At 45.4% G+C, this 21,094-nt stretch overlaps 1 protein-coding gene and 1 long non-coding RNA gene across 6 annotated transcripts in view; one reads left to right on the top strand and one right to left on the bottom strand.

The window, feature by feature from the left end:
- Positions 1-654: 654 nt before the first annotated feature.
- On the bottom strand, positions 655-11,834 carry LOC123364011. Its single transcript, XR_006576970.1, has 3 exons — positions 11,756-11,834; positions 3,679-3,932; positions 655-708 (listed from the first exon to the last, which is right to left on the bottom strand). It is a non-coding gene; the product is annotated as an uncharacterized LOC123364011 (long non-coding RNA).
- FAM217A (family with sequence similarity 217 member A) overlaps positions 10,594-21,094 on the top strand; it is a 31,945-nt gene continuing 21,444 nt past the window's right edge. The window contains exons 1-6 of one of the 5 annotated variants that reach the window (XM_045005687.1): positions 11,214-11,274; positions 11,672-11,780; positions 12,930-13,014; positions 13,105-13,130; positions 19,307-19,375; positions 19,493-19,572. In XM_045005687.1, coding sequence (XP_044861622.1) covers positions 11,267-11,274; positions 11,672-11,780; positions 12,930-13,014; positions 13,105-13,130; positions 19,307-19,375; positions 19,493-19,572 — 377 coding nt within the window. In that variant the 5' untranslated portion in view covers positions 11,214-11,266. Of the gene's footprint in view, positions 10,707-11,209; positions 11,275-11,463; positions 11,585-11,671; positions 11,781-12,929; positions 13,015-13,104; positions 13,131-19,306; positions 19,376-19,492; positions 19,573-21,094 lie in introns of those variants that run through there. The other 4 variants (XM_045005684.1, XM_045005686.1, XM_045005689.1 and 1 more) reach the window with 4 other exon arrangements.

Here is a 21,094-nt window from a genome sequence, read left to right on the forward strand (position 1 = left end):
CATTCTTTTTAGGTGACAAATCGCAGGAACTGTCCCAAACAAAGGTGCCAATAGAGGAAGTATGGAACAAACTGACACATTAAACAGTAATAAGTCACTGGGATCAGATAGTATTCACCCAAGAATTCTGAAGGAACTCAAATATGAAATTGCAGAACTACTAGCTGTGCTATGTAACCTATCACTTAAACCAGCCTCTGTACCAGATGACTGAAGGGTAGCTAATGTAACACTGATTTTAAGAAAAAGGCTCTAGAGGTGATCCTGGAAATTACAGGCCTGTAAGCCTATCTTCAGTACGAAGCCAATTAACTGAACTATAGTAAAGGACAGAAATATCAGACACAAATAAAACATGGTATGTTGGGGAAGAGTCAACACAGCTTTTGTAAAAGGAAATCAGGCTTCTCCAACCTATTAGAGTTCTTAGATGGGGTCAATAAGCATGTGGACAAGGGTGATCCAGTCCATATAGTATACTTGGACTTTCAGAAAGCCTTTGACAAGGTCCCTCACCAATGGCTCTTAAGCAATGTAAGCAGTCATGGGATCAGAGGAAACATCCCTTCATGAATCAGTAACTGCTTAAAAGATTGGAAACAAACGGTAGGAATAAATGCTCACTTTTCACGATGGGGATAGGTAAATAGTGGGGTCCCACAGTGATCCATACTGGGACCTGTGCTGTTCAACATCTTCATGAATGATCTGGAAAAGGGGAGTGAACAGTGATGTGGCAAAATTTGCAGAAGATACAAAATCTCTCAACATAGTTATTTTATTTTATCTCCTTGTGGAAAAGCATAAGAGCAACTTGTTAACAGCAGAAACAAATTAGTTTTTCATTCTCTTAACTCAGAAATGACTGGCACAATTTTTCCTCAGCTTTTCAGGAGAAATAATTTTTAAGCAGAGGAGAAATTTGGAAAAATTAACCCCCAAAGAGAGAAATTTTGGCTATTAAAAGTACATGAAAACAAGGTTATAACGGAAATGATTATGAAACCTTAATTAGACTGGTCAGTGTTAGTGACTGCTTCATTAATAACTGAAGGAAAAAATTTGGCCAAACATGCAACGATTTATGCCCAGATCTTCAAAAGATAATTCCTGGTTATTACAACCTAATAAATCTTGTGAGAAAGAAACTGGGGTTTTTTTCTTGCATATGTATTGGACCAGTTCTACCATGCCAGCTTTTATATGACAGCCTCTGGGCAGGACTACACTTAAAACCCTGCAGTGGCACAGTTTCAGTGAAGATGTTACTACGCTGATAGGAGAGCTTCTCCCATCAGCATAATTAATCCACTTCCACGAGAGGTGGTAGCTATGTTGATAGGTGAAGCCTTCCTGTTGACATAGTGCTGTCTACACCGGTGGGGTTAGGTCGGTATAACTGTCATTCAGGGGTGTGGATTTTTCATACCCCCTGAACAATGTACTTTTACCAATACAAGTTTGTAGTGTAGACCTGGCCGCTCTGATGTGGTCATTGTCAGTTCTTCCGATTCTGAAGATCCTGATCAAGTGTGAAACATAAAGATTGATTTGTTTTATATTTAGGGCTGTTTATCTCACAAAGTAACTGTGGAGTGGAGCTAAGAGCTGGGGAACATTTATTGGTTTAAGGAGTAGTCGTGGGATAATGGAGCCTTTTCACTTTTCATTTTGGGTCCACTCACTGACCATAAAAAAAAAAGTGTTTAGTAAGCATGAGAACACACCTAGCTCTTTAAAACTCAAAATATGGCTATTACAACCTATGAAAACAATAATTTTCAGATGTGTGCATGTTAAACATATAGCCCAGCCAAAATGGCTTGTCCACAATTTAAAAATAATGTGGACCATAATATATTCTTCAGGTGTTCATTTACCTATTTAGTGTAAATTCAGTTTGAACAGTGTGTACTATCAGTCTAGTGTAACATTGCTGCAATGCACATATTAATTCAAACCCTAAGCTGTAAGTCCTCCTTAGACCTTTTGATTGGGTCATAATGTCTTGGTGACTGACAGAGTAAAGTTCTGAAGAACAGAGTTCTGATAAACTTGTTCTTATAAAAAGTATACAGCAGCACAGTGTGAGATTATTCAATTGTAATCATGATTTAGGATTTGCTATGCTGTCAGGAAACAAATGTTCAGACTCAGCTTTTATGTTATCATTCATCAATTTTATTATACTTTCAGGGTCTTAACTTGGTTTATTATTGATATTTTTAGGATGTGAAAGTGGTGTTTTAAGGGAACATTTATTCCCCCCTCCCCAACAGATAGCAATAAACTCTGAACTTCTACATATTTTGTTTCTGTGATTTGATGGCAATATTCCATGTATTTAAACTTAAGCTATATCATTAACTTAAATGATCCCATGTGCATAGTCCTTGTCAAATTTTCTCTGCTCTTCTAGTCACGCTCCTCTAATCATGCCATTAGGGCAGATACTATTTTTTATACTAAAGGCAACTGTTGTATTCTCTCTCAGCACTGAACCTTCCATTTATCCTGCTTCTTATTATAAAGCAGTTGGGTCTCAGCCACAAAGAGATTCAACAATGTGCAAAGAGAAAAGATGATCTCAAGAATACTTGATCACGCTGCCTGGAGGACAACATTTTATTCCAGGACAATAGAGTTGATAGATTTCACTAAGAGGAAGAGGATTCTAGACAGTGTTTTAGTGCCAATGAGCAGTAGTTTCAATTTAACTGAAACTGTGTGAGCTTTAAAATAAAGCATAAAATATTATTGACTAAAAAAAGTAGAGATTGATATTAGTAAGTATCTGAAGAACAGGGAATGCATTTACAAGGAACTTAGTAGAGATTTTAATAGCATTTCAGATATGACATTAATATGAAAAGTCAAGGAAATTTGTAGGGAGCAACACTACAGATATAAATCTAGTTGAGTAGAAGAATGCAGACAAATAGTAAATGGAAACAAGTAGACATGGAGAAAGGTAACAAGTATTGTCTTCCAGTACTTGTCATTGGGACTAATTCTATTTACATAATTCTCTTGGAGCAAGAACAAATTGCATAGTATTGAAATTAACCAATAGAAGGAACAGTGGACTCAGATGAGAGAAGTACACTACTGCAAGAGGTTCTGAAGATTTAGCTGTGGGGGGCAGTGGATTTATTTTGTGCAGAAACATGTTTAGTCTCAGCTAAGCACTCACACCCACTTCATTTATCACTCATCAAAAAAAAGAGAGGGGTGGGAGTAAGCATGTTGCATCACAAAACAAACTTTTTTTTTTAATAACGAAGTAAAAAAACTGGCAGTTAGCAAAAGGGAAATATATTCCCAACCTTCTCTATCATCGTTTCCAGCAATAAATATTATTACAGTATAGGAGAATCCCAATTTCCTTACTATGTAAAAGAATAAGCACAACTGCTACAAATGGTTTAACTCTGAAACTGCTTGCAACTCCAACCACTTGCTTTTTTTACAAGTGCCATCTACACACATTGTATCCCAAAACACTTTGTGCAGACTATAGAATACAGTAATAGAATTAAAATTAAAAGTAGCATCTGTGGCAAAGAGAAGAGACATAGGCAAAGGAAGAAATATGTTTGAAATGAAATGTGAAGTTAGATTTGGTGTAAATGCCTAGATAGACCTACACTTTAGTCAATTAAGAGACCTGTTACTTACCTTACAGGACCTGTTGTTGTTCTAGATGATTTCTCCATGTGGATCCCATTCTAGGTATGAATATGCTCCCGCTGCCCAAGATTGGATTTTTTTTGGCCAGTAGTGTCTGTTGGGGCCAGGCATGCACTCTACATATCCTTGCACCCTCCACTCAAGGGCATAAAGAGCACAGCAGCCCCAAATGCCAATACAGAAGAGAATTCCAAAGCGAAAGGACTTTGTCATTAGTGTGGAAGAAGGATGGCTCATGGGATCTGTGTGGACAAAATATCTTGAAGAACCACTGTTACTTACATTACAGTAACTGTTCTTTCTTCGAGTATTTGTTCATATGGATCCAACTCTAGGTGATTGTCTAGCACAGGGGTCTCAAATGACCACGACGGCCACATGAGGACTAGTACATTGGCCCGAGGGCCGCATTACTGACATGCGCCCCCCCCCCGCCGCCCCCCCACTCCACCCCTTCCATGAGGCCCCTCCCCTGCCTCTTCCCACCCCTTACCTGCCCCCACTCCAACCCCTTACCTGAAATCCCCCCAACTCCGCCCCCTCTCTGCAGGAGGGGCATGGGGTGTGGCAAGGGGCTCAGGGCAGGGAGTTGGGGTGTGGGGTGCAGGAGGGATGAGGGGTGTGGCAGGGGGTCAGGGCAGGGGATCGGAGTTCAGGAGGGGTACGGAAGGGGCTCAGGGCAGTGGGTTGGAGTGTGGGGTGCAGGAGGGGTGAGAGGTGCAGCAGGGGGTTGGGGTGCAGCAGGGGGCTCAGGGCAGGGAGTTGAGGTGTGGGGCGCAGGAGGGATGAGGGGTGTGGCAGGGGGTCAGGGCAGGGGATTGGGGTGCAGGAGGGGTGCAGCAGGGGGTTCAGGGCAGAGGGTCGGGTGCAGGGTGTGGCAGGAGGCTCAGGGAAGGGGGTTGGGGTGCAGGGTGCAGCAGGGGGCTCGGCACGGGGTCAGGGTGCAGGGTTCGGCAGGGGGCTCAGGGCAGTGGGTTGGGGTGCAGGAGGAGTGTGTGGGGGGTCAGGGTGCAGCAAGGGGCTCAGGACAGGGGGTTTGACTGCAGTAGGGGTTCGGGGGGCAGGATCTGGCCCGGCGCGCACCGGGGGCAGGGCAGGCTCCGTGCCTGTCTTCCCCTGCGCCACTCCGGGAAGAGGCTGGAACCTGGGGGAGCAGGGGCACGGGTGTGTGTGTTGCTGTTGCTTCAGGCACCGCCCCCAGCATCTCCCATTGGCCGGGAATGGGGAACCGCGGCTAATGGGAGCTGCTGGGGGCGGTGTCTGAAGAAACATCAACACACACCCCTGCGCCCTTCCTTCCCCAGGTTCTGTTCACTTCCCGGAGCGGTGCGGGGGCAGGGCAGGCAGGCAGGCAGGGAGCCTGCCCTGCCCCTGGTGCGTGTCGGGACGGAGCCGCTCTAGGTAAACGCTGGGGGAGGGTGCTGCAGAAAATAACCTTGAAAGTTTGAGACTCCTGGTCTAGCGGTTGCCTCCCTAACGAGGTGAGTGCCAGGAGTCCTATTTAAATAAGGACTGTAGGATTACACTGCCAAATTGAATGTCAGGTGTACAGTCTACCACTAGGGAATAATGATTGGTAAAGGTATTTATCAAGCTCCAAATAGCTGCCCTATCGATTTCAGATCTAGAGATGCTCCTCAAATAAGCTAAGGAGGCTGCCTGAGCTCTAGGAGTGTGCTTTGATCTGAGAAGGAGAAGCTAATTTATTCATGTGAGATCATGATAAAGTCTGACAGTCACTTTGAGAATCTCAGAGGCAAAATAGCCTGCCTTCTAGACCATCTCCAAAAGTTACAGACTGGGTGACTTGCAGAAAGATTTTATCCTATGGAGATAATAGGAAAGAGATAATAGGATAATAGGAATACAATGCACCATGTATGGAGTTTTGCTTCTGCAGGAGATGAGTGAGGACCTAGGTGAAAATACTGGTACGTGTATGTATGTATGTACTAGTTCAAGTGAAAGTCTGAAATGACTTTGAGTAAAAGTTTTTGGTGAGGTCAAAGAGTAGCTCTGTCTTGTGAAAAGAAGTCCTGCCATTAATGCCTGAATCTTGTTCACCCACCAAGCAGATGTAAAAGCCACAAAGAATGCTGTTTTAATAGAAAAGGTAGTATAAAATACATGATGACATACGCTCAAATAGGTGTTCAATCAAAGATAGAAGTGCTATATTTAAGTCATAGGGAGGGGGAATTTCCTTAACTGGTGGAAACACATGAACCAGCCCCTTTAGAAATTTAGGCCCAGTCAGCTGTGAAAATACTGAGAGACCCTGAATGGGAGGGTGACATTGCTGCAAAATGAACTTTAGTGGAGCTGACTGAAAGACCTGAGAGTTTCAGGGATAACGAATGATCCACAGTGATAGGAATGGAAGTCTTCCAGGATTGAAGAGGATGTTAAGCAGCCCATAATGAAAAATGTTTCCAGTTGGCTTTATATGTAAACCTCAACAAAACTTTCCTGCTATGAATTGGAATGTCCTGCATTGTAGAACAACAACATATGTCTACCAAACTTAGCCAGCTATCCCATACTATCAGATGTAGAAATGATGTAGATGGGTCAGGATGTAGAATAGGTTCTGCAAAATGTTTTCTGGAAGAACTGGGAGTATGACGATGGACAAACTTCTAGATGCATTGGCTCCAAGTACCAAAACTAGTGCACCCATGATTGTGCTGTCAGAATTAATTTGGCCTTGCTCTGGCTTATTTTTCTGAGGACTCTGGGAACTAATGGAATCAGAGGGGAAATTTATATTAGATTTGTGTTCCACCAAATCAGAAATGCATCCAAAGGAAGCCTGGGCGCATTCCTCATTGGGAGCAAAATAATGTAACACTTGTTTGAGTTGGTTGCAAAAAAGGTCTGTGGTGGAAATGTCCCATAAATTTTTCGTAACTGTGGGGACTGACCCTTTCAGTGTTCGTTTATGAATGGAAGAGCACTTCCGGCTGACTTGACCTACTAAACTATCCTGAACCCCATCAAGCACAGGGCTATCAACTGACAATGCTGAACTCACTACACCCATAGATAAATAATCTCTTGACACAGAGGTGATGATTTTATTCCTCTTTATCTGTTTACATACTGCATCACTGCAATATTGTCTATCAGGATTTGGATGGTGGTCCCTTGATGAGAAGTAAAAATGCTTCTCAAGCCAAATTAATGACCCTGAGTTCTAGCACATTTATATGTAGCTGAGATTATGTTGGGAACCATCATCCCTGTGTCTGTCTGAAGATAGTCCTGGTGTGCTCACAAGCCTTGTCTAGAGGCATCTGTTACAAGAGTCTTTATAGGGGATGGTGATGTGAACATCACACCTTGGCAGACATTTTTCAGATTCTTCCACACAGCAGAAATGATACAACCCCAGGGGGAAGGACTTGTACATTCATGATGTGTGTGCTTCGCTGATGGATCTATGTTACCCAACCCTGAAGAGGACAAAGATGAAGTCTGGCATGCGGTATTGCATAAATGCAAAAGAATATATGACCCAATAAACTGAGACTGATGGGGTTTTTTGAGTGTAAAGAGCTAATATGAGATGCCCTATGGTGCAGAATCTGTTGTGAGGAAGGTGCTGCTCTTGAGCTGAGAAGTGTTCCTATGAACTCTATTGACAGAATAGGAGTGGGAGCAGACTTGACTAATCCGGAGGCCTACCAAGGAGACTAGATGGAGAACCACCTACAGAGTCTTGGTGACCTGCTGTGACCATTTCCCTTGAATCAAGAAGTCATTGAGATAAGGATAGATGTGAAGACCTTGTCTTCACAGATGCATTACTACAACCACTAGTTGATGAACATCCTTTGTGCCACAGAAAAACCAAATGGTAGCACTCGGAACTGGTAATGAATTTCCTTCACCATTACGTGTACTTCCTGTGGGGTGGAGAGAAGGAGATTGGGAAGTATGCGTCTTGCAAGGTGAGAGTCGTGAACCAATCCAGTAGATCTAGGGAGGAGATTGTAGAGGCTAGGGTGACCATCCTGAACTGAAGACTATGGATGAACTTTTTGAGTCACCTGAGGTCCAGTATGGGATGCTACTCTCCTTTCTTCTTCAGAATAAGGAAGTAATGGGAATAAAATCCTCTGCCCCAAAACCCTCTCTGTTGCACTCAGATGTAGAGGAGAGTCTTGCTGTCGCAGACTGTCACGAGAGGTATCCCTGAGAATGGAGAAAGTTGGGAGGTGAGAAGTGGGTTAGGACTAGAATTGAACTGAGTAGCCTTTCTGGATAACTTTGAGGACCCAGCAGTCAATAGTGATTCCAGTCCATGCATCCAAAAAGAAAGATGTTTGCCAACAACAAAAGACAGGTGTTTGCCAAATGGAAGAACGGTTATAGATCCTTTTAAATTAGTTCAGGTCTGTTGACTGTGGCCACAAACTTGCTGCCTTCAGACCAGATGTTATGTGTCAAAGTGCTCTTCCTCTGATAATGAGGTCTTTTCTTAGAGGGTTCTGAGGACCTCTCATGGTAAAATTATGATAAAGGTGATCTCTGTCTTTTAGAAAAAGACTGAGACCTAACATGCTTTCTCCTCTGGGCTGGAGTGTACGGGTCCAGGGATCAAAATGTCACTCTAGAATCTTTTAATTAGCAAAGTCCCTCATTGGTCTTTGAATTAAAAAACTCATGACCTTCAAAAGGTCCTCAATTGTAGACTGGACCCCTTTTGGAATGTCTGATGACTTGCAGCCATGATGTCCTCTCCAAGGTGACAGCAATGGCCATTATTCTTGTGTCTTTGTCAGATTCATCCAGTGCTGCTAGTAGAGCCACCTTGTCAATCAACTGATCTAAGGACATGGAATTTAGCTCTACCCTTGAGTCCTCTGAAAGTTTTTCCATAAACTAGGAGATCTTGTCTCATTGGAGGTAATCATATTTGACTAGCAAAGCATGGTAATTGGCAATCTGAAAGCTAGCGCAGGAATTGACCTTCTGAATAGGTCTGGTTTTTTCAAATATTTACCCCTTGGTGTTGACTTTGGCTAATTGTATTGCTTAGCTTCCTCATGAACAGCAGCCACTGTGAAAGAGCTGGAACATGAGGAGTATAAAAATACTCAAAACCTTTTGGAAGGACTCAGTATAGATGCTCTTTTTGTTTGGGAGATAGCTAAGATGGAGGTTGGGTCTGCCATAGATCCCTGACTGGTTCAAGAATACCTTTGTGTATGGGCATTACCAATTGACCTTGAATTGCACGGTGTAATGCATCAAACTATTTATGTTACTTGTGACAGGGTCAGGCCAGATGGCTACAGGAGAGTGTTAGAAGACATATATATTAGTCCCAGATTAAGCAGATCCCTTTTCCCTGGGTAAGGTAACAGGGGCAGTTCCAGAACAAGCAGGAACTTCGTGCAACCAGTTAAGGCAGGCAGGCTAATTAGGACATCTGGAGCCAATTAAGAAGAAACTGCTAGAATCAATTAGGACAGGCTGGCTAATCGGGACATCTGAGTTTAAAAAGGACCTCACTTCAGTTTGTGATGTGCATGCGAGGAGCTGGCAGCTAGAGGTACTAGGAGCTGAGAGTGAGAAAGCATATTGCTGGAAGACTGAGGAGTACAAGCATTATCAGACACCAGGAGAAAGGTCCAGTGGTGAGGATAATGGTGGTGTTGGGAGGAGGCCATGGGGAAGTAGCCCAGGGAGTTTTAGCTGTAAAGCAGCTGTTCCAGGAGGCACTCTAGACAGCTACAGTCCACAGGGCCCTGGGCTGGAACCTGGAGTAGAGGGTGGGCCTGGGTTCCCTCCAAACCTCCCAACTCCTGATCAGACACAGGAGGAGTTGACCTGGACTGTGGGTTCCACCAGAGGGGAAGGTCTTTGGGCTGCTCCCCGACCCACATGGTAACTCTCTGAGGTGAGCAAATCCACCAATAAGTACAGGACCCACCAAGGTAGAGGAGGAACTTTGTCACATACTATTATTGTACAACTTCCAAAAGATTTCTATGGTGTCAGCCATCCTCTTTAGGAGATCTTGAAAAGTCTTTAAATGGTCCATCGTAGATAGATTAACCACTTCATCCAGCGAAGATGAAGAAATTGTCAAAGGAATAGAAGGATACATATGATCGTCATTCTCACTTTGGATTTCCTCTCCCAAATCATGAGGGTCACTCTGCCAAGATGGTTGCACTAATCTTGAAGGCTTCACAGTAGGACATGACTTTTCCTGTGTTACCGAAATGTCGGGTCCGCCTAGCTGAGAGCCAATGACAGCCAGACAGGGATAAGGAAAGGTTGCTTTATTCTGCAGAAGAAAGGAGAGCCTTGCACCTTGGTACAAAAGACTCTGTCTCATACAAATTTCACAGATCCTTTATACACATTCAGAAAAAGACCCTTGCCGTGTTAACACTTGATTGGTGGTTGCCAGACCCCGTACTTCTGCTATCTGGTCAGTGAAAACCGGTTTGGAGCCAGTTTCCTCTGCCTCAAGGCAGAGGAGAGAAGACAGTTCAAAAGTTCAGGTTACTGTGTACGTGAGGCTTCTGCTTCCCCCTAATGGCTGCCTGCTAGTTAGTGAGGGGTCGCCAGTAACTTTCATACCTGGACAAAGGGACTCTCAAAGAATATGCAGCAGATTAATCAAGTTGAGAGTTCCAGTAAGGCCAGGACTAGTTACTATAAGGATAAGCCATATGAAGCCAAAGTGGAGGAATCCATGGAACTTGTAATCTCCCAGAACAGTGTCTTCTGCAATGAGAGGAAGACTGCCTTGACATCCCTTTCGCTGGTTCTTCCTCATGAACTGACCCAAGAAAAGAGGAGGCAATCCCTGGAGAAGGAATTCTGCTATAGCTAAAGAGGAAGACTCAGAATAACAGAACAGAATACATCTTCTCTGTAGGATGTACTGATCTCTGCAGAATCTGAGGAAGCTGAAGAGAGTAGTTGAGAGATGGATATTGGTGCCGAAGATTATGAGTGTAGAGAAATCTTCAGGGAGGAAGCTGCTGATAATAGTGAGACATAAGATGGGGAGATTCTGGCATAGCTATTAAGTCCCCAGATGTAGTAAAGGTAGCTGGACAGAAGCTAACTGCACCACACTGGCATTACTGATGGAAGCAGTAACAACTAAGTTGGTACTGGAGTGGGATGCAATAGAGAAATAGGTGAAGAACAGAGTTATATGGAAAGGCTGTTCTAGCTGGTCAAAGCCACAGCAATGACTTTCCATCTAGAAGAGGTGAGATTGTGTGAAGAAATGGAGTGGAGAGCTTAGTGCTTAATAAGCAGGACAGGGATCAGAAGAAAACCTAGACCAAGTTCTGGGAGCGTATATACAAACTGGACTTTAAACAAATAAGGACCTCGTTGAGTTATTTGAGAAGGAGATATACAGTTGCTCTCCTTTGTATGAGTAAAAAAACCCAGGCCTTGCATTCTCTATATGCTGCAGTCAGGAGAAGGGCAGGTGGAGAGGCCCCAGACAAGGGACCTGCACTATCCCGGGGAGAGGAGATGGAGGCCCGGTTGTGGTGGAACTGAGGCAGTGTTGGAGAGGTGGGGCCAGGCAAACATGCACATGTGAGACAAGGCGCACTGGGGATGAAGATGATGGGAGCGTGGAGGAGGGAAATACTCCAGGGGGTGAGATGACAGAAGGGAGATGGGGCGCCCCACCCCCCATTGGGTGACAGGCCTCTGTGGGGCCGGGGCAGCGGCTGGGCCCCGGCCCGTTCCCATAGTGATTCCCTGTGACGCGGGGCGGGGCCGGGGGCGCTGCAGCGCGGGGGTGGCCGAAGCGGAGGCGGCGCTGGCGGCGAGAGGGTCCGATGCACCGGGCCGGGAGCGGGGCCGGAGCCGCCGCGACACAGACACCCGGGGGCTTCCGAGGGTAGGTCGAGGGGGGAGCGGGCCGCTCCCGCCCCAGGCCCGGCCGGCGGCTGCCCCCCCCTCACGCCCCTGCGCTCTCTCCCCGCAGGTTTGGCAGGAGGAGCCGGCGCTGCAGCGCTGTGGAGAGAGGGGACTTCACAGGCGGCATCTATGGCACCAGCCTCCCGCTCACCAGCCTCTCCTCCGACTCCCGCCAGGTACAGGATCCCCGCCTCGCTGCTGCAGGGGCAGAGCGGAGCCGTCGCCCCCACGTCTGCTTGGCCTGGGCGGGGCGGGGGCGGGGGAAGGGGCAGCAGCTGGTTGTTTGTCTTTGTAAATACAACTTAAACCACTGGGCACCAAACATGGGTCACGGGCGCAGGGACGTCGCCACGTGCCTTAGAGCTGGGAGTCCGGGCTGTGGTGCCCGCCGTTTCCTACTTGCAGGCTCGCTTTCAGTGGCGGTTACTGCTTGTGATCCCCTTCGTCACCTCGCAACCTCGCTGCTGCTGCTCCGGCTCCCGAGTCTGCAAACGTGACAGCCACCAGCTTTGACACCCCCGCCCCCACTCAAGGTTAAAACATGCCCCTACTAAACGGAAAGCATGAGTGGCTACAGGCTGTCACAACGAGGGTCAGGGTCTGCAGCTGGGGTTGTAAGACACTCAGCGCTTCTGTGGATCAGGTGCAGAGGAGGACACACACATTACCAAACAGTGGGTTCCACAAACACAAGGACATAACGTTATGCACACAAGTAGTCTTACTAAAAAAGCCAGTGGTAATTCTCATGCATGCAGTTACTTATGCACAACCCTAAAGCCCCAATCCCCTAATGAACCCTATACAGACAGACCCACTCTTCCATCTAGAGCCCCAGTCAGATTAATATGACTTTGCAAAGGAAAAAAGGTCTGCCCACATGAAGCGCCGTAGAGGATCAGGCCTGTGATTTGTAAATTGCTTTGGGATACTTTGAGATTAAAGGCATGGTATGAATGCACAATATTATCTTTTCAATTTATTTCTTATTCTGGCACACATAATAATAATTAATAATAATACCTAGATCTTACATATCACTCTTCATCAGTAGATCTCACAGTACTTTATTTCAGCAGTCAATATTATCCCATTTTATAGATGGGGAAACTGAGGCACAGAGAGGCGAAGTGACTTGTCCAAGGTCACCCAGCAGGCCAAGTGGCAATATACCTTTACTTCATATAATTTCTCTATCCCACAGCTCTTCCATTCTCCATTTCCTCACTCCAATTCATAAAGTTATTAAACCTAAATTGTCATAGTTACCATATATTTTTAGTTTCTGTGTTTTTGCACTCACTAAAACTCAAATATTGTTATAGAATATACATACCAGTGATTTGGAACATGATGTCCACCTTCCTGAAAATAAATACTGTCTCTTGGGAGACGAGACTGGCACAGGAGGTAAGGAATCCCAGCCATTCAAAATTCTGTATGGAGAAAATTTTTCTAGTGGACTTCTGTAAGCACAAAACAACTGTTGATCTTTTACAGGTGTTCTTTCAAGCAAGTTCCACAAGGTAAGAGCAGAATTAATATCAGTCTTTTGACAGTAATTGAAATCAAATTTATCTGGAATTAACTTCATAGGTTTCAGACCTAAATGCTGGTTTTTAAAATCCATCAAACTAATTAGACACTTATGTTGAAAAGGACTAAACCACTATTGTACTACTTAAAAAGCCATAAATGAAATTATGGCTCTGCTAGGAAAAAATTGGTTTCTTTTAAAATAATTTTCAAATAAAGATATGGATAGGAAACTGCATTTGTGAACAGCTTTCTCATAGTAATTGGCCAATCACTTATTCATATTCCAAGTTTTCTTTAAGAGTTATAGTTGCCCTCTTTGATTTGCATGAGGTTAAACTGTAAGATGTACTTAGTTTTAAAAAGTGAAAACTCATTTAGTGCACTTTACACCTCACCAACGAGGAAGACTGTTTTGATTGCAGAATCTAAACCAGCAAAATATAGATTTTTGAGCAGATATAGCAATCTATGCTATCTTTGTTACATATTTGTATCTTCTGTTCCATTCAAGGGGAGTTACATTATGCAGGTGAGAACAGACCCATTTTTTTATTGTTGAACATTATTTTCCTTTCTGTTAGATACAATGATGAAATATCCATTTAGTGGCTGTTCAGCTGCCTATGTGAAATTAATTTGGCAAGTTCCCATGTTGTGTGTGTGTGTGTGTGTTCTTAATTAAACACACATGCACACAGACATACATAAACATAAAACAACTCATTACCATAATTAGCAACTATAATGGCAGCAAGGATAGTTGAAGCAAACCTGGAAGACCCTGGGAAGCATTCCAGTTGGGTCCCTTAATACAGCAAAAGCTATTGTCACGTTCACAGAATATCAGGGTTGGAAGGGACCTTAGCAGGTCATCTAGTCCAACCCCCTGCTCAGAGCAGGACCAATCCCCAGACAGATTTTTGTCCCAGATCCCTAAATGGCTGCCTCAAGGATTGAACTCTCAACCCTGGGTTTAGCAGGCCAATTTTACTTTGTTCTGAATTAGAGCAATAAGTCAGTATTAGCTTCAGAGTTCTGCAGAATTCAACAGTAAGGTCTCAGGGCGTGAATTCTTCCGTCTGAATAAAGCCTTTCCTATCTTCTCGTTTGTCCCAGTATGGCAGAAAGCAATAGGACCCAGTCTGCTCTTGCTCTCATCTCCGTCTTGGGGCCAGGTTCACAGATGATGGGACACTGGGTTAGGACATCATCTCTGTACCATCAGCCCAACCTGGTAACAGAATGAGGCTCTCAATAGAAAGTTGACTAACTCGTTCATTCTCATGGATTGAGTTTAGCAGCACTGCTGATTTATTGCCTAAGGAGGGTAGCCTGACGCATCTAAGGGTACGTCTACACTACGGGACTATTCCGAATTTGCATAAACCGGTTTTGTAAAACAGATTTTATAAAATCGAGTGCGCGCGGCCACACTAAACACATTAAATCGGTGGTGTGCGTCCATGGTCCGAGGCTAGCGTCGATTTCTGAAGCGTTGCACTGTGGGTAGCTATCCCGTAGCTATCCCATAGTTCCCGCAGCCTCCCCCGCCCCTTGGCATTTCCGGGTTGAGATCCCAGTGCCTGATGGGGCAAAAATCATTTTCGCGGGTGGTTCTGGGTACAGCCTCACCCCTCCCTCCCTCGCTGACAGCGGCAGACAACCGTTTCGCGCCTTTTTTGCTTGGTGAACCGTGCAGACGCCATAGCACAGCAAGCATTGACCCTGCTCAGCTCCATACCGCAATCGTGGATGTTTTAAACACCTCGCGCACTCTCGTGCAGTATATGCTGAACCAGGACCTTCGAACCGAGGCGAGTAAGAGGCGGATACGGCAGCGCGGCGATGACAGTGATGAGGACGTGGACACAGAATTATCTCAAACCGCGGGCCCCGGCGCTTTGGAGATCCTGATGGTAATGGGGCAGATTCTATCCATTGAACGCCGATTTTGGGCCCGGGAAACAAGCACTGACTGGTGGGACCGCATTGTGTTGCAGGTGTGGGACGATTCCCAGTGGCTGCGAAACTTTCGCATGCGTAAGGGCACTTTCATGGAACTTTGTGACTTGCTTGCCCCTGCCCTGAAACGCCATAATACCAAGATGAGAGCAGCCCTCACAGTAGAGAAGCGAGTGGCGATAGCCCTGTGGAAGCTTGCAACGCCAGACAGCTACCGGTCAGTCGGGAATCAATTTGGAGTTGGAAAATCTACTGTGGGGGCTGCTGTGATGCAAGTAGCCAAAGCAATCACTAAGCTGCTGCTACGAAAGGTTGTGACTCTGGGAAACGTGCAGGCCATAGTGGATGGCTTTGCTGCAATGGGATTCCCTAACTGTGGGGGGGCGATAGATGGAACCCATATCCCTATCTTGGCACCGCAGCACCAGGGCACCCAGTACGTAAACCGGAAGGGGTACTTTTCAATGGTGCTGCAAGCACTGGTGGATCACAAGGGACGTTTCACAAACATCCACGCGGGATGGCCAGGGAGGGTTCATGACGCTCGCGTATTCAGAAGCACTACTCTGTTTAAACGGCTGCAGCAAGGGACTTACTTCCCAGACCAGAAAATAACAGTTGGGGATGTTGAAATGCCTGTCGTTATCCTGGGGGACCCAGCCTACCCCTTGATGCCATGGCTCATGAAGCCATACACAGGCAGCCTGGACAGTGGTCAGGATCTGTTCAATTACAGGCTGAGCAAGTGCAGAATGGTGGTGGAATGTGCATTTGGCCGTTTAAAGGCGCGCTGGCGCACATTACTGACTCGCTCAGACCTCAGCCAAACCAATGTCCCCTATGTTATTGCTGCTTGCTGTATTCTCCACAATCTCTGTGAGAGTAAGGGGGAGACCTTTATGGCGGGGTGGGAGGCTGAGGCAAATCACCTGGCCGCTGATTACGCGCAGCCAGACACCAGGGAGATTAGAAGAGCACACCAGGAAGCGGTGCGCATCAGAGAAGCTTTGAAAACGAGCTTCATCAATGGCCAGGGTACAGTGTGACTGCTGTGTTTGTTGATGAACACCCAACCCCCTTGATTGACTCAGTCCCTGTAAGCAACTCCCCCTCCCCCTTCGAGTACAGCTTACTTATGCAAATAAAGTCACTCTCATTTAAAAAGCATGAATTCTTTATTGATTCATTATAAAAAGAGGGAGAGAAGTAAGGGTGTGCTTTGGGAGGAGGAAAGGAGGGATGGAGAAGGCCATTAAAAAAAAAATTCAGAGTAACGACATCCTTCTGGTTGGGCTGTCCACGGGGGTGGAGTGGGCGGGTGCACGGAGCCTCCCCCCACGCGTTCTTACACGTCTGGGTGAGGAGGCTAAGGAACATGGTGAGGGGGGAGGGTGGTTATACAGGGGCTGCAGCGGCACTCTGTGATCCTGCTGCCGTTCCTGAAGCTCCACAAGACGCCGGAGCATGTCAGTTTGATCACGCAGCAGCCCCAGAGTTGCATCCCGCCACCGCTGATCTTCCTGCCGCAACCGCTGATTTTCCTGCCGGTCTTCCTGCCGCCACCTCTCATCTCGGTTGTCCCTCCTGTCCTCACGTTCACTGGCCTCTTTCCTGTAATTTGAAACCACGTCCTTCCACTCATTCAGATGACCTCTTTCATTGCGTGTAACTTCCATAATATCCGAGAACATCTCATCTCGCGTCTTCTTTTTCCTCCGCCTTATCTGTGCTAGCCTTTGGGATGGAGGAGGGACGCTTGAAAAATTTGCAGCTGCATGAGGGAGATAAATATTTAGAAAGATACATTTTACAGAACAATGGTTATACTCTTTCACAGTGAAAAGCACTATTCACCTTACATAGCACATGTGATTTCCCTACAAGGTCGCATTTTTCATCTTAATAGTGCCTGCTTGCAGCTCTTGGGTTACAGATCTCAGACACAGGTCCAGGCATCAGGATTCAGCTTGCATGCGGCCATGGTAAGCCACTGTCTCAGTGATTTACCCCTCCCCCCCAACGCATGGCTAATACCACGCTAGCTCCCTGCTAATCAACAACCTTCCCCCTCCCCCCCACCCACTGCTTGTCCGGTAGCTTGGGGAAGATCGCCTCGCCGATGACCAAACAGAAAAGATCATCGGCATTTCACTCCTCCCCTCCCCCCGCTTCGCTACGTGCAGGAAAGTGTTTTTTTTAAGCTGCTGCATTCCACGAACCCAGTAGAAAAATGGCCACCCCCCTTACTTAAATTCCTGATTTCTAACCAGGTTATCCTGAACGATATCACTTTGCTGAGGATAACAGAACAAGATAAAGAGCGGATGCTTCTTGAATGCCAGCAGTCACCGGGACCATACGCCGCTATGCTTTGCCACGCAATGATACCTGATTACTTGCTACATGCATGGCATGGTAAAGTGTCCTACCATGGTGGGCGGAACAAGGATGCCTTGCCCAGAAACCTTCTGCAAAGGCTTCTGGAGTACCTACAGGAGCGCTTCATCAAGATGTCCCTGGAGGATTTCCTCTCAATCCCCGGACATGTTAACAAACTTTTCTAAGTAACTATACTGTCTGCGAATGCGTCCCAAGTCCTCAGGGCAAATCAATCATTAAAAAAGGCTTGCTTAAAAAACACTGTTTGCTATTTGCAAAGGTACACTCACCAGAGCTCCCTTCCATGGCGTCATTCTCTGGAATAGTTGCTTGTGAGGGCTGGGAGCAGGGTAATTCCGTCAGGGTGATAAAAAGCTCCTGGCTGCTGGGGGTCACGGAGTGCTGTGTGCTCTCTGCGAGGTCTTCCTCTTCTTCTTCCTCTTCATCTTCCCCGTCTGACATGGCAGAGATTACAACCCCCACCTCGGAATCCACGGTCAGGGGTGGGGTACTTGTGGCGCAGCCCCCTAAAATTGCATGCAGGTCATCATAGAAGCGGCATGTTTTTCGACCTGCCCCGGACCTTCCGTTTGCTTCTTTGGTTTTCTGGTAGGCTTGTCTGAGCTCCTTAACTTTCACTCTGCACTGCACGGAGTCCCTGCTGTGGCCTTTATCCGTCATAGCCTTAGAAATTCTTTCAAATACTTTTTCATTTCGTCTTTTGGAACGCAGTTCTGTTAGCACTGAATCCTCTCCCCATATAGCGATCAGATCCATTACCTCCCGAGCGGTCCATGCTGGGGCTCTTTTTCGATTCTCAGGAGACTGCATTGTTAACTGTGCTGATGAGCTGTGCGTGGTCACCTGTGATGATGAGCTCTCCACGCTGTCGAAGCAGGAAATGAATTTCAAAAGTTCGCGGGGCTTTTCCTGTCTACCTGGCCAGTGCATCCGAGTTGAGAATGCTGTCCAGAGCGGTCAGTGGTGCACTGTGGGATAGCTCCCGGAGGCCAATACCGTCGATTGCGGCCACACTAACCCTATTCCGATATGTTAATACCGATATTAGCGCTACTCCTCTCGTCGGGCAGGAGTACAGAAACCGATTTAAAGAGCCATTAAAATCGATATAAGGTGCCTCCTAGTGTGGACGGCTGTGGCGTTAAATCGGTTTTAGGCTCCTAAAACCGATTTAAACGCCTAGTGTAGACCAGGCCTAAAACAGGCTTGAGAAGTTGAAGCTCAGTAGGCCATGTTTACCACAGCAGGAATCTTTCTGCTGCTCCAGGTGCATATGTTGCTGCTCCTCCATGTGTTCTAACAGTACATTCTAATAAGAATTGAGCGTCTGTGACAAATCACATTAGCCCAGGGACACAGCCAATCCATGACTCTTTCTGTCTGCAGGTTTCACACCTTGTCTGAACTGGTAGTCTCAACAGAGAGGTCAAAAATTGAATGAGCATGGAGACTACTAATATGGAGTAATATTTGCCCTGACACCTATAGAGAAGTGATTCCACCTGGACAACATTGCTATGTAAAGAAGCCCTGCCCATGTGCTGTACTTTTTCTGTGAGATTCCAGGCCTCTCAAGCCATCACTTTTCATGAGCACTAAATTCACACAGCGATTTAAATGTTTTATTGAAAGCTAAATTCAGCCCTTAATTGCACACTTGGAACTTCACTGAAGCAAATGGGGTTGCATGGTTTTAACTGAGGACAATATTTGGACCAAAAGATCCAAGATAAATAAGTGATCATGCCTGAAAAGTGTCTTCAGACATAGTAAATAGTGTAGTTGCTCTTCTGTTTTACAGGATGCTTACACAACAGCAGTGGAACAACTGGCAGATCTTAGGTTGTCAAAAAATAGGACTGGAACACAGGTGGGATTTGTTTGTCAAATAACTTTAATTATGCCATTTATTTCATTTTGCATTCTTGGTGCTTATTCTAAAATATATCAATAGTATTTTTATAGATATTCTTTCTACTTATTGCAGCTCAGTCAAAATAATAGCAAGGAAGGGATGTTTCGTTCCTGGAGATATACACACGATCAAAGCAATTCTACTGTGAACAGGTAAAAAAAAAATATATTTTTAACATCTAAATCCAGTTAAACTGAAGAGTTTTGTTAAAAGCTGTCCAATCATTCTGAACAAGCAAGAGAATTGAACCTAAAACATGCATTTAACACTCTATGAAGTTATATACTGATGGTTTATTGTCAGCTGAAATCTGTCTGGGGATTGGTCCTGCTCTGAGCAGGGGGTTGGACTAGATGACCTGCTAAGGTCCCTTCCAACCCTGATATTCTATGAACGTGACAATAGCTTTTGCTGTATTAAGGGACCCAACCGGAATGCTTCCCAGGGCCTTCCAGGTTTGCTTCAACTGACAATAACAGAGTAGAGTTCAAAGGAGTTTCATGAATTAATGCATAGGAATTTTAATTAAAAGTGAGGTAACAGAGTTATGAATTCTGTTCTGGTAAATGCCTTTAATCTCTTCTGGAGCACAAATATTTTGCACTATGGTTAAACCCAAAGGATATTTGTTTGCCATCTTGGTATGCAATTGATTGACTTCCCCCGCCCCCAAATAAATCCTTCATACACTCTGTCAGTCTTCAGTTTTCACTGTTAATGGAATAACACCAAATATATAGAGAGAGGTAGTTCAGCCTTTTTCATACTAGAACACCCTTCCACCCCCTTCCTGTCTAACTGAAGCCCCTTCTGTCTCCTCTTTTAGCAATCAGGGAAGAGCAGGGAGAACAGCACACATGCTGAGCCTTAGCCAATCACTGTTCAAACGTCCTGATTGGCTAAGCCCAGGGCAGGGAGCCAATCAAAAACAAGCAGCAACCCTACCTGGCAACAAGTGCCCCTGCTGCCTTGAAGCCAATCAGAAGTGACTACTTCCTCCTCCCTACCAGTATAATGTAACCAGGAAGTGATTTCAAGCGAACTTTATGCAAATCAAATTTCATAAGGGCGAAACAAGTGCTGTAGGGGCGAAATAGGCAGTCAATTGAAAAGCGTTGTAAGTGGCATCCGACGACTCCCTATATATTTACCTTTACATGTAGGGTTCCATTGAACTTTTAATTGTTAAACCATGCAAACTCTTGGGGCCTTTTTAATTAATTATAAAAAGTAAGTAAGTTCTGCAACACTAAATAACACCAATAACACCATATAAAACAGACAGCTCTTCTTCAAGTAGTGTCCCTATGGGTGGTCCACTTCAGGTGCACATACATCCCATGCACCTTTGATCAGAAATTTTTAGGTAGCAGTGTCAGTTCAGCCCATGCATGCTCTCTACTCTGCCTTGTGCTCTGCGCTGTGGCGATATAGAGCTGTGGCGGTGAACAACTCTCAGTTCCTTCTCAACCGCTTTGGCCTGAGATGGAGTCCAAGTTGAGCTTAGTTCAATTGCAGTTTTTCTCATAGTTTTACTTATCTTAGTTATTGTTCTAGTTAAAAAAATGGTTGTAAGGACCATTATCCTTTCAATTTTTCCCTGAGGGCAACTATAGATTGCTGGGTGGCTATGCCTGGCTCTCCAAGTTTTAAACATTGCCTTCTCTGTCAGGA

This window comes from Mauremys mutica, chromosome 2 (genome assembly GCF_020497125.1).
Source record: "Mauremys mutica isolate MM-2020 ecotype Southern chromosome 2, ASM2049712v1, whole genome shotgun sequence".
Lineage (NCBI taxonomy): Eukaryota > Metazoa > Chordata > Testudines > Geoemydidae > Mauremys > Mauremys mutica.